This window comes from Nerophis lumbriciformis, linkage group LG20, assembly GCF_033978685.3.
Source record: "Nerophis lumbriciformis linkage group LG20, RoL_Nlum_v2.1, whole genome shotgun sequence".
Taxonomy (NCBI): domain Eukaryota; kingdom Metazoa; phylum Chordata; class Actinopteri; order Syngnathiformes; family Syngnathidae; genus Nerophis; species Nerophis lumbriciformis.
This window is the reverse complement of record NC_084567.2, coordinates 14,535,001-14,548,857: the sequence shown is the minus strand read 5'-3', so window position 1 is coordinate 14,548,857 and position 13,857 is coordinate 14,535,001. Positions and strand designations below refer to the sequence as shown.

At 37.9% G+C, this 13,857-nt stretch overlaps 1 protein-coding gene across 2 annotated transcripts in view; it reads left to right on the top strand.

The window, feature by feature from the left end:
* Positions 1 to 12,437, top strand: part of araf (A-Raf proto-oncogene, serine/threonine kinase) — a 44,614-nt gene extending 32,177 nt beyond the window's left edge. For both annotated transcript variants that reach the window (XM_061980505.1, XM_061980504.1), the window contains exons 13-16: positions 550 to 668; positions 3,714 to 3,845; positions 9,262 to 9,396; positions 12,040 to 12,437. In XM_061980505.1, the coding sequence (XP_061836489.1) occupies positions 550 to 668; positions 3,714 to 3,845; positions 9,262 to 9,396; positions 12,040 to 12,186 (533 nt within the window). In that variant the 3' untranslated portion in view covers positions 12,187 to 12,437. The remainder of the gene's footprint in view (positions 1 to 549; positions 669 to 3,713; positions 3,846 to 9,261; positions 9,397 to 12,039) is intronic.
* The last annotated feature ends 1,420 nt before the right edge of the window (positions 12,438 to 13,857 follow it).

Here is a 13,857-nt window from a genome sequence, read left to right as displayed (position 1 = left end):
CTTTTCCTCTTTTATCCACAATTTCTTCATCTTGACTTTCTCTTCTCGCTCCATGCAAAGAATCAACCAAACATGGTAAATGTGTTATACTTTTATAGAGCTTTTCTACCTTCAAGGTACTCAAAGCGCCTTGACACTATTTCCACATTCACCCATTCACACACACTGATGGCAGGAGCTGCCATGCAAGGCCCTAACCACGACCCATCAGGAGCAAGGGTGAAGTGTCTTGCTCAAGGACAGGGTAGTTGATACTGTCAACTGATCAGTGATCACTTCTTGGGTTGCTCGGTGACCAGAGAGCGAGTGCCTTTGTTCATGCAACCAACCTTGCTTCCACACTTCCGCTTCCTTATGACGAAGAGAAAAATTTTCATATTAAACGTTTTATGGAAACCACTTGGTGTTGATATGGATTACGTGTCTTACGGTGATATATGTTGATATCGTTTATGGCCCAGCCCTAGTAAACAATCAGTAGAATTGGAACATTTATTATGTAATGTGTTATGGTTTTACGCCTCCATGTTTCCTGAAATGATGTCCTAGATATTTTCCTCCATGAAGGCTGGACGGTGAAGATCGGAGACTTTGGCCTGGCCACAGTCAAGTCACGCTGGACTGGCTCCCAGCAGGTGGAGCAACCCAGCGGCTCCATCCTCTGGATGGTGAGCCCGACCCGCTAGTGACTGCGTTTGTGTCTTGTATCGTTAACGTGTCTAATTACACAACGTGACTTCCTGTTAGCGTCGAGATAAAAGCACGTAACAGTGGTTGTCATAGTGGTTAGGACGTACAACCAAATGAGCACAGCAGCTTTGTTAGGTAAGAGTAGGAAATATCAGGGGTGTGTGATGCAACATTTTCACTTCAAGCACGATACCAATATTGAGTATTGATCCCATACGATATCAACAGGTATCATACACACTTGCAATACCACGCCAACGTTATCTATAAAGCCCTTTAAAAACAACCACAGTTGAAAAACAAAGGGCTGTACACCACAAACAAGTAAACTATAGAAAAGCAAGGGCCTTGGACGGACTAAAACATAATTTGAGACAAAGGTTATAAATGTACAGTCGTGGTCCAAAGTTTACATACACTTGTAAAGAACATAATGTCATGGCTGTCTTGAGTTTCCAATAATTTCTACAACTCTTATTTTTTTGTGATAGAGGGATTGGAGCACATACTTGTTGGTCACAAAAAACATTCATGAAGTTTGGTTCTTTTATGAATTTATTATGGGTCTACTGAAAGTGTGACCAAATCTGCTGGGTCAAAAGTATACATACAACAATGTTAATATTTGGTTACATGTCCCTTGGCAAGTTTCACTGCAATAAGGTGCTTTTGGTAGCCATCCACAAGCTTCTGGTTGAATTTTTGACCACTCCTCTTGACAAAATTGGTGCAGTTCAGCTAAATTTGTTGGTTTTCTGACATGACAAGAGCGAGTGATTATGATTGACGACACCTGTTGACTTGTCTGAGCCCATTTAAATAGGGCTCATATGATGCAGTCATTAGACTCGGTCGGTTACAAACACGACAATGGGAAAATCAAAGGAATTCAGCACAGATCTGGAAAAAACTAATCACTGACGAACAAGTCAGGAAAGTCACTTGGAGCCATTTCAAAGCAGCTTAAGGTCCCAAGATAAACTGTGCTGACAATTGTTCGTAAGTATAAAGTCCATGGCACAGTTTTGTCACTGCCACGATCAGGAAGAAAATGCAAGCTATCACCTGCTGCTTGGAAAAAATTGGTCAGGATGATCAAGAGTCAACCGAGAACCACCAAAAAGCAGGTCTGCAATGAATTGGAAAATTGCTGGAACACAGGTGTCACTGTCCACAGTCAAGCGTGTTTTGCATCGCCATGGACTGAGAGGCTACCATGCAATAAGGAAGCCCCTGCTCCAGAAGCCACATCTTAAGGCTCGTCTAAAGTTTGCTGCTGATTACATGGACAAAGATAAGACCTTGTCGAGGAAAGTTCCGTGGTCAGATGAAACAAAAATTAAGCTGTTTGGCCACAATACCCAGCAATATGTTTGGAAGAGAAAAGGTGAGGCAGATTTGGTCACATTTTCAGTAGACCCATAATATATATATATATATACACACACATATATATATGTGCGTGTGTATATATATATATATATATATATATATATATATATATATATATATATATATATATGTGTATATATATATGTATATGTGTGTGTGTGTATATATGTATGTGTATATATATATATATATATATATATATATATATATATATGAGATCAAGTGAAAACAATTACCTAAAACAGTCAAATAAAAGGCAGTTAAAAAAAAAAAACTTTCATCGTTCAGTAATTTGGGATGTAGAAAAGGTTTGTGAAATGAGTCAAACCAAAAACATTGGTAGCTATGAAAAACACTAACCTATTATTAGCCGTGTGGAATGGACTTATGCTATCTTTTAGTGGAAGTGCAGTGGAATTTTTTTTTTTTTTTTTGGCAACATCCAGTGGTCGCAATAATTCATTATGCAGTAAGTTGAATGATGCGGACACATTTGGTACTGGATACTGTCTATTTCTGCCTTGGAGACTTTATATGTGTAAGTATTGTGTAACTATAATTATTCGATACGTGTTTATATTGACTAGTGTCACCTTTTATAGGTCAATGATTATTACCTATGTCTAGCTTGTGTGCTTAGCTGTTGTGTAGCTGCTAGCTCCTAGTAGCCTATATAGCTTAGCATGTGTACCTTTTGTAAATTACTTAAGTAAAACAGAACAAATTGTGTGCTTATTGGAGGACATTTAGATGTTAACTGGCTGCACAAATAAAAGCCTTGCAGGACTGCTTGTATCCCACATATCACACACAAGTAAACACCTTGCAGGACTGCTTGTATCGCACATGATATCACACACAAGTAAACACCTTGCAGGACTGCTTGTATCGCACATGATATCACACACAAGTAAACACTCCGCAGGACTGCTTGTATCGCACATGATAGCACACAAGTAAACACTCTGCAAGACTGCTTGTATCGCGCATATCACATCACACACAAGTAAACACGCGGCATGACTGCTTGTATCACACATGATATCACACAAGTAAACACTTTGCAGGACAGCTTGTATCTCACATAAAAGCACACGTAAACACCTTGCATGACTGCTTGTATCGCACATGATATCACACACGCAAACACTTCGCAGGACTGCGAGTATCGCACATGATATCACACACAACACATTGCAGGATTGCTTGTGTCGCACATGACATCACACACAAGTAAACACTCCGCAGGACTGCTTGTACCGCGCATGATGTCACACACAGGTAAACACTCCGCAGGACTGCTTGTATCGCACATGACATCACACACAAGTACAGCACATATTATCCATACTGGTTGTTTTGCTGATAGTTGACCGATATCAATACCTGATCTGGATCCCCCTATGCAACAAATACATACACAAGAATGTAAGAAAAACTGTATCCTAATTGAAGAAAAATGAAGGCAACATCCTTTATTATCGTCCACTATTTGTACTTCTCCTGACAACTGCTCATATCCACAGTCATTATTCTTATGGGCATCAAATCATGTTATTGTGTTTGCTGTAAAAATAAAAATAAATGTCACTTGCTTATTACTTAGTTTTGTGTCTTCCATGTGTCCCAAGGCCCCTGAGGTGATCCGGATGCAGGAAAGAAACCCTTACACCTTCCAGTCTGACGTGTACGGCTATGGAGTGGTGCTGTTTGAGCTGATGTCCGGGACTCTGCCTTACTCCAACATCAACAACAGAGATCAGGTGGAACAACACTCTCCATGTCTTTTATATTCACACTCCGCACAGGCAGTGGTAAATATAGTGAATATTGTCACTGTGGGGGTTAATTTTTACTGCCGTTTGTAATTTAGTTTTAGTCGTAATCTTTGGACAAAGATGTATTTCAGTCATCTGAATTGATGTAGTTTTAGTCGACTAAATTCCTCAACAATTTAGTCGACTAAAGTCGTAATCTTTGGACAAAGATGTATTTCAGTCATCTGAATTGATGTAGTTTTAGTCGACTAAATTCCTCAACAATTTAGTCGACTAAAGTATGACGAAAAATACCTCTTTGAAGTTGTCTTGATGCCACTTTTATTACAATTACTGTACAACGTAATAAATCAACTCTGCATAACTTAGCATATATACGTGCATTTGAATATAATCTGAATATAGCCAAACTAACTATTTATATCGCACTTTCCATACAGAGGCAAGTTGCAAACGCAAAGTGCAGTACAACAACAAAAATAGAAAAGCGAACCCACACAGCACTATTAACAACAACAAAGCAAAAACTAAACAAAACATGGCACTGAGGATTTGAGTAAGAACACCACCTTGCAGAATAACTCAAATCAACACCATTTAAAAAAATAGTATAAAAAATATAATTTAATATATGTAAAAATAAAATGTAAATGATATAAACATTAAATTAGAAGGAGCTTCCGCAGCCTCCGTAGCAGAACCTCCAGGTTCTGTAACAGCTTCTTCCACCAAGCCATAAGACTCTTGAACGCATCATAATAATGCCCTCAATTCCCCCCAAAAACGGATTAACTCGCTGGAATATAAAGACAGTATAACATACATCCATAAACGTGGATGCATATGCCCATCCATCCATTTTCTACCGCTTATTCCCTTATGGATGCATATGCAATAAGTGCAATATATTTATCTGGACAGTAATCTATTTATTTATATCTGCACCTTATTGCTCTTTTATCCTACCCTAGAACGCGCTATTGCAACAAAATGTTCTTATCTGTACTGTGAAGTTCAAATTTGAATGACAATAATAGGAAGTCTAAGTCTATTAGAAAGTTAGGAAAAACTTAACGTTGAGAGACTAATAGTAGTAATAATAATTAAGATAGAAAACAACACAATGAATAATAAACAACATAAGAGTTTAAGATGATCAGTAAAAAAAACCTGATTAATAAAGTGTTTTTAGCCTTTTTCTTAATGTCAGGGGTCTCTCTGGCAGGCTGTTCCACAGGTGGGAGCCTTGATGGCTAAATGGCGCCTCACCGTGGCTCTTTGTTCTGCTGTGTGGTAAAGATAAAAGGCCAGTGCCAGAGGACCTCAGGATGCGCTAGGGTTGATACGCTAAAAGCAGCTCAGATAAGTGAGAAGGCACAAGGCCATTAAGACATTTTAAAACTAATAATAGACCTTTAAAATCCACCCTGAAGCAGACGGGGAGCCAACGCAGCGACTTTAAAACTGCTGTAATGTGCTCCCGACCTCTGGTCCTCGTCAGTGCATCACATTATTTCAGAATCAATTCAGACTAAGAGACGAGTTAAAGCGAGTTAATATTTTTCAGTTAATTTCCGAATGTGCATTCAATAGAGTGTAGTATGCAACGGAGCTCCGCCATTTTATTAGGCAAAGGAGCTGGGTAGAGCGAGGTGCATGGCGTGTACAACATACTCACTTGCTCTAAGCAGAGTGTAAAATGAAATTATGCACCGTGCATACACTTGTTTTAAAATAATTGTATTTATTTAACAGAAAATAATGGAAATGGAATCAAAACACATATTTGACGCACACATCTTAACATTAAGAATGTAATGAGAACTGCTAATACAGTGTTACATTATTTACAAACACAAAGTTGTATACATGACCTGTTGGCAATTTAGAGTGCATAATATTTTACTAATATGTTCAATAACATTGCAACAATTTTCTGTTCATCATTAAAATGTAATGTTTACATTTGATCATGTAGGTCTACTATTTATTTAGACAATCTTGACAACAACAAAAATATCATTGTTTAAAAAATCACTTGTCGCCAGTGTACAGTGCATGAAAATATGTGTGCATGTTTATGGTCATATGAAGAAACAATATTTTGTGTATAACTACACTGAGTGTGCACAATAATTGGCGCCCTGGCCATTGTGCCATGTAAATACAGCAACCAGTGATATAAAAGTAACGTATATTATCTCACATAGCTGTCTTCTTTTGTATGAACTTGAAAAAGGACAAGTGGCTCTTTTGGCTTGTCAAGTTGTGCAATTAATATCCGAACACTAACATCGATTAACGTGCGCTTTTCAGGTATCTTGCTTATTAAATTGGCGGGTAAGCTCGGCTCGGCTCACGGCATCCTGGTCAACCACAAACGTTGTTTGTTTTTAAGTAAGAATTTATTTTCAGGCATGTGGTAAAGTAAGCAGTCTTGCTCCTGCTCTGCCTTTTTACCAGTGACAGTAATTCAGTACAATCAATGGCAACTGGACTGTTTGGTTTGTCTTAGAAGACGTTTGGCCTCTCATCCAAGGAAGCTTCATCAGTTCATGCTCATAAACTTGGATTGGTCAGATCTAGTCTTAGACTTAGCTTGGTCATCCTCTAGACCAGTGTTTTTCAACCTTTTTTGAGCCAAGGCACATTTTCTTCATTGAAAAAATGCGGAGTCACACCACCAGCAGAAATCATTAAAAAATGAAACTCAGCAGCCAATATTGACAATAAAAAGTCGTTGTCGCAATTGTTGGATATGACTTTAAACCATAACCAAGCATGCATCCCTATAGCTCTTGTCTCAAAGTAGGTGTACTGTCACGACCTGTCACATCACGCCGTGACTTATTTTGAGTTTTTTGCTGTTTTCCTGTGTGTAGTGTTTTAGTTCTTGTCTTACGCTCCTAGTTTGGTGGCTTTTTCTCTTTATTTGGTATTTTCCTGTAGCAGTTTCATGTCTTCCTTGACCGCTATTCCCCACACCTGCTTTGTTTTAGCAATCAAGAATATTTCAGTTGTTTTTATCCTTATTTGTGGAAACATTGTTGATTGTCATGTCATGTTCGGATGTACTTTGTGGATGCCGTCTCTGCTCCACAGTAAGTCTTTGCTGTCATCCAGCATTCTGTTTTTGTTTACTTTGTAGCCAGTTCAGTTTTAGTTTCGTTCTGCATAGCCTTCCCTGAGCTTAAATGCCTTTTCTTAGGGGCACTCACCTTTTGTTTATTTTTGGTTTAAGCATTAGATACCTTTTTACCTTCACGCTGCCTCCCTCTGTTTCCGACATCTACAAAGCAATTAGCTACCTGCTGCCACCCACTGATATGGAAGAGTATAGCGTGGTAAGTCTGCCGATCTCCAGACAGTACAGACACTCAACAACGGCACATTATTTGCGCATTATAATTACTGGTTTGCAAAAAATATTTTTAACCCAAACAGGTGAAATTAGATAATCTCCCACGGCACACCAGACTGTATTTCAGTGGTCGAAAAACTCCCGACTAGATCTGACCAATCTAAGGCCCCTTCTACACTAAGGCTAAGGTTATCCAGGGTAAATCCCACCTAACCTTATCCGTGTCCACACACACACACAATGGTCATTTAAAACCCCCTGCCCCCCTCCGTCGCAACGCGACCTAGTGTGCATGCACGAAAAAAATCCGCGCGTCATGGTCACCTCTGACCTGGAAATGTATCCTTACCCTGTGTTTCAATGTAGACTATTGTCACATATCTTTTAACAATAAACCTTGCTTGCCTCACCATCAGCAGCTGTTAGACTATTGTAGTGAATCACACCTGAGCCGTCATACATGCATCAAATCTTTAATGGAGCTGTGAAAGTAAACAATGTGATAAAGAACATTTTACAACAATCATAGATATCTGTTCAGAACACTGTGCTTGTAGGCGAAAATTAGCGGCCGTACTTGACGGCCGCAACCACTTCATGGCTTCACAATAGTTATGGAGTACAAAACTAGACCTTGAGTCGACATATTTTTAAATTTTTTCATTAAGCCTTTATTTAACCAGGTAAATTTCCATTGAGATCAAAGACCTCTTTTCCAAGGGAGACCTGGCCAAGAGGGCAGCAGCAAGGTTACATTAAAAACAGTCATCGGCGGTGACTCAAACGAGTATGACGATCCTCCTGGTAGGGGTGTATCCCTTTATGGAGGATGCCTGTTCATGACTTTGTTTTACGTGGGGAGACGGTGCACAGTCAGTCACGACACTATCCTTGACAGAATCGGGTCAGAGTCCAGTGGCATAGAGTCCAAGACGACTGGGGACCCTTTTCTGCTGCAGCCATCGCAGCCGTTGTGGTAGTTCTTAAATCTACCGTCTTCCGCCTGCTCCGCCGTTGAGGTCCTCACCGTATCCCTGGCTAGGGGGCAGTCAGGTACTAGGCCTTTGCCAAGGGCCACCTGAGGTAACAGTAGTAAAGGGGTTAACCTCCTAGTGCCCAAAGACCCCATAGAGGAGCCTCCACTGCCGGATGCACTTTAACGTCATGCCTAGGACACATTAAAAACAGTAAACAACACATAAAACATCAAATTTACTGCATTAAAACTTGCTCATATAACACATGTGCATACAGGCAAGGTAGACTGCAATCCTTTCACAGAAGCTTTAAACTCTTTTAATGTAACAAGGGTTTGAAGTTGACGATTTGATTGTAGGTTATTCCAAGCCTTCGGTGCTGAAAACCTAAATGCTTTCTTACCCAGTTCAGTTCTTACTTTGGGGACGACAAATTGCAGAACATTCATTGAACGAAGATTGTGACTTCCTTGTTTTTTTGTTCAAAGACAAGACAGATAAGATGGCGTGATACCCAGAACATACATTGCGGACAATAACTAGTAATAGTCTGCTTTGCCAGTCCAAATGTATTCGCTGTTTTTCGTAGTCTGTCATTTTCTCCCCTTTGACAAATGGGCGACGTTTTTCACTAAGTAGAATTAAAGCTGACCTGGACATTCGAAAGTTCTCTTGCCGTTCCTCTGGCACAACACACTCGGTGACAAACATATCCCACCAGGCGGCCGTTCTACCAGGCCTTATCCAAAACCGTCGCTCAACCGTCTATGTTGCCGTCTGAGATGTGTTTTATCCGAAATAGCTGCAATCGCGCGTTTGCCTTTTTTTTTTTTTTTTTTTTTTTTAAGTGCTTTTTACAAAAAGGGCACAAAACATAAAAAAATAATATTTTATATTGACAGAACTGAAGCTGATTTAGAGTTTTTAAGTGTTGAATTAAAAAACAAATGTATGACTTTTTTTATAACATTTTTGTTCACCCTTTGGGGTCCCTGGGAACAAAATTGAGGCTGAGCACATAAAGCCAATCTATGAATGTTCATGTGTCATGCTTGACTTTCAGATCATTTTCATGGTGGGGCGTGGCTACCTGTCACCTGACCTCAGCAAACTGAACAGCACCTTACCCAAGTCCATGAAGAGACTCATCGTCGACTGTATCAAGTTCAAACGTGACGAGAGACCTTTGTTCCCCCAGGTAACACCTTGTTACAACACCTTCGTCACTTTCACTTTCACTTTCACTTTCACAGGGAAATGTTGTTTTGCTTCTGTTGGCAACCCCTTATGTGGAAGTTAGCCAGCCAGTGGGAGATAGGGTGAAAATATCCACATGAATAAGGGAGTTATAACACATACTTGTGTGTAATTAAAGGTAATAAGGGAGTTATAACACATAATTGTGTGTAATAAAGATAATACGGGAGTTATTACAATACATAATTGTGTGTACCGTAATTAAAGGTAATAAGGGAGTTATTGTATTACATAATTATGTGTAATAAAGGTAATACGGGAGTTATTGTAATACATTGTTTGAATAGTTGCATTTGGTTATCATAATGTTTATTTGAATACAATGTTTCACCGTCTTATAACCAACTATTGAAGGTAAAATTCACCAAATAATGATCACATTTCAAGTCAAGGCTGTATTTTGGGACTGATACCCTAATTATTGGTATCCCCTCTCCTGTTTGTGAGGCGTGGACTTGAACGTTTCCTGCTCTTTTAACGCAAGTGATGATGATGATGATGAATATGTCTGACATGGCGAGTGATGATGATGATGAATATGTCTGACATGGCAAGTGATGATGATGAATATGTCTGACATGGCGAGTGATGATGATGATGAATATGTCTTGACATGGCGAGTGATGATGATGAATATGTCTGACATGGCGAGTGATGATGATGAATATGTCTGACATGGCGAGTGATGATGATGAATATGTCTGACATGGTGAGTGATGATGATGATGAATATGTCTTGACATGGCGAGTGATGATGATGAATATGTCTGACATGGCGAGTGATGATGATGAATATGTCTGACATGGAGAGTGATGATGGTGATGAATATGTCTGACATGGCGAGTGATGATGATGATGATGAATATGTCTGACATGGCGAGTGATGATGATGAATATGTCTGACATGGCGATTGGTGGTGATGATGATGATGATGATGATGAATATGTCTGACATGGCGAGTGGTGATGATGATGATAATGATGATGAATATGTCTGACATGGCGAGTGATGATGATGATGATGATGCTGATAAATATGTCTGACATGGTGAGTGATGATGATGATGATGAATATGTCTGACATGGCGAGTGATGATGATGAATATGTCTGACATGGCGAGTGATGATGATGAATATGTCTGACATGGTGAGTGATGATGATGATGAATATGTCTTGACATGGCGAGTGATGATGATGAATATGTCTGACATGGCGAGTGATGATGATGAATATGTCTGACATGGAGAGTGATGATGGTGATGAATATGTCTGACATGGCGAGTGATGATGATGATGATGAATATGTCTGACATGGCAAGTGATGATGATGAATATGTCTGACATGGCGATTGGTGTTGATGATGATGATGATGATGATGAATATGTCTGACATGGCGAGTGGTGATGATGATGATAATGATGATGAATATGTCTGACATGGCGAGTGATGATGATGATGATGATGCTGATAAATATGTCTGACATGGTGAGTGATGATGATGATGATGAATATGCCTGACATGGCGAGTGATGATGATGATGATGATTAATATGATGATGATGAATATGTCTTGACATGGCGAGGGATGATGATGATGATTAATATGTCTGACATGGCGAGTGATGATGATGATGATGAATATGTCTGAGATGGAGAGTGATGATGGTGATGTATATGTCTGACATGGCGAGTGATGATGATGAATATGTCTGACATGGCGAGTGGTGATGATGATGATGAATATGTCTGACATGGCGAGTGGTGATGATGATAATGATAATGAATATGTCTGACATGGTGATGATGATGATGATTAATATGTCTGACATGGCGAGTGATGATGAGGATGATGATGAATATGTCTGACATGGCGAGTGATGATGATGATGATGATGATGATGAATATGTCTGACATGGCGAGTGATGATGATGAATATGTCTTGACATGGCGAGTGATGATGATGATCATGATGAATATGTCTGACATGCTGAGTGATGATGATGATGATGAATATGTCTGAAATGGCGAGTGATGATGATGATGATGAATATGTCCGACATGGTGAGTGATGATGATGATGATGAATATGTCTGACATGACGAGTGATGATGATGATGCTGATAAATATGTCTGACATGGTGAGTGATGATGATGATGATGAATATGTCTGACATGGCGAGTGATGATGATGATGATGATGATGATAAATATGTCTGACATGATGAGTGATGATGATGAATATGTCTGACATGGCGAGTGATGATGATGATGATGATGATAAATATGTTTGACATGGTGAGTGATGATGATGATAAATATGTGTGACATGGCGAGTGATGATGATGATGATGAATATATCTGACATGGCGAGTGATGATGATGATGATGATAAATATGTGTGACATGGCGAGTGATGATGATGATGATGATAAATATGTCTGACATGGTGAGTGATGATGATGATGATAAATATGTGTGACATGGCGAGTGATGATGATGATGATGATGATGAATATATCTGACATGGCGAGTGATGATGATGATGATAAATATGTGTGACATGGCGTCTGCCTCCATCAGATCCTGGTATCGATTGAGCATGTGCAGGACCTGCTGCCCAAAATCGAACGCAGTCGCTCGGAGCCTTCGTTGCACCGCGCCGTCCACGCCGAGGACTTGAACCCGCTCCTCTTTCACACTACCAGGCTCATTCCACTCCAGAGTTAGTTTGTCCAGTAGCCATCTTTCATTGTCACATCATATTCCTGTCCAAACATGCTGTTCTTGTGGAACGCTCCATGAAAGCAACACAAGCCAAGAGTGATGAAGATGAAGATGTTCACCTTCAAATATGACATCATAACTTCCCATCAGGCTTTGCACTTGTTCCAATCTTTGAATGAAAAGAGGAATCATCAGAAAATATGATTTGGACGACTTATTGCCCCAACTAAAACTAGAATGATTGTAGCTTCAAACAGACTTCAAGATGTCCTTGAGTCTGATATTTCTTCTCAACAGCAAGATGATTCTAGAACGTCATCAGCAATATCAATTTCTACTTTGGATTTGTCTTTTTTGGCCCCACAAAAAATGGGAAGAATGCTTCTTATTTTGCCGCAATGCTGCTTTCAAACAAAAGTGAAACTGAAATGTTCATCAAACTATCAACGGACAGAAATATGTTCATCACAGTGAAATGTTCCTAAAAATATTGATCAACATAAATATGTTCATCAATATGAAATGTTCCTAAAAATATTTATGAACATAAACAAATAAGTTCATAAACATGAAATGTTCATAAAAATATTAATGAACATCAATATGTTCATAAATATTAAATGTTCATCAAAGTATTGATGAACATAAATATCTTCACCAAAATATTGATTAACATAAATATCTTCACCAAAATATTGACGAACATAAATATGTTTATCAATCTGAAATGCGCATCTAAATATTGATGAACATACATATCTTCATAAAAATGAAACGTTCATCGAAATACTGAACATAAAAATCTTCATCCAAATATTAATGCACATTTATGTTCATAAATATGACCTGTTCATCAAAATATTGATAAATATCTTCAATATGAAATGTTCGTTCGTATAAAATGTTAATCAGAATATTAATGAACATAAATATGTTCATCATAATGACATGTTCATCACAATTTTAATGAACATAAATGTGTTTATGAATATGAAATGTTTATCAACATTTTAATGAACATAAATATGACATTTTTGATGCTCATAAATTGATGAACATAAATGTTAATCAATATGAAATGTTCATCAAAATATTTAACATTTTGATGAACAAATATGTTCATAACTGAAATGTTCATCAAAATATTGATGAACATAAATATTTTAATTAATGTAAAATATTCATCAGGATTTTAATGAACATAAATATGTTCATAAATATGAAATTTTCATCAAAATATTAATGAACATAAATACATGTCGTATTTATGTTCATTAATATTTCGATGACAATTTCATATTTATGACATATTCCGAAGGGAATAAGCGGTAGAAAATGGATGAATGGATGTTTATAAATATGAAATGTTAATCAAAATATTGATGAACATAAATATGTTCATTAATATAAAATGTTCATCAGAATATTAATAAACATAAACATGTTCATCAAAATGTTGATGAATATACATATGTTCATTACTATGAAATGTTCAAAATGTTGATGAATATAAATATGTTCATAACTATGAAATGTTCAACATTTTTATAAACATATATATGTTCATAACTATGAAATGTTCTTCAAAATATTAATGAACATAAATATCTTCATTAATATAAAATGTTCATCAGAATATTGAACATTTGTGTTCATCAATATTTTTGAAGAACA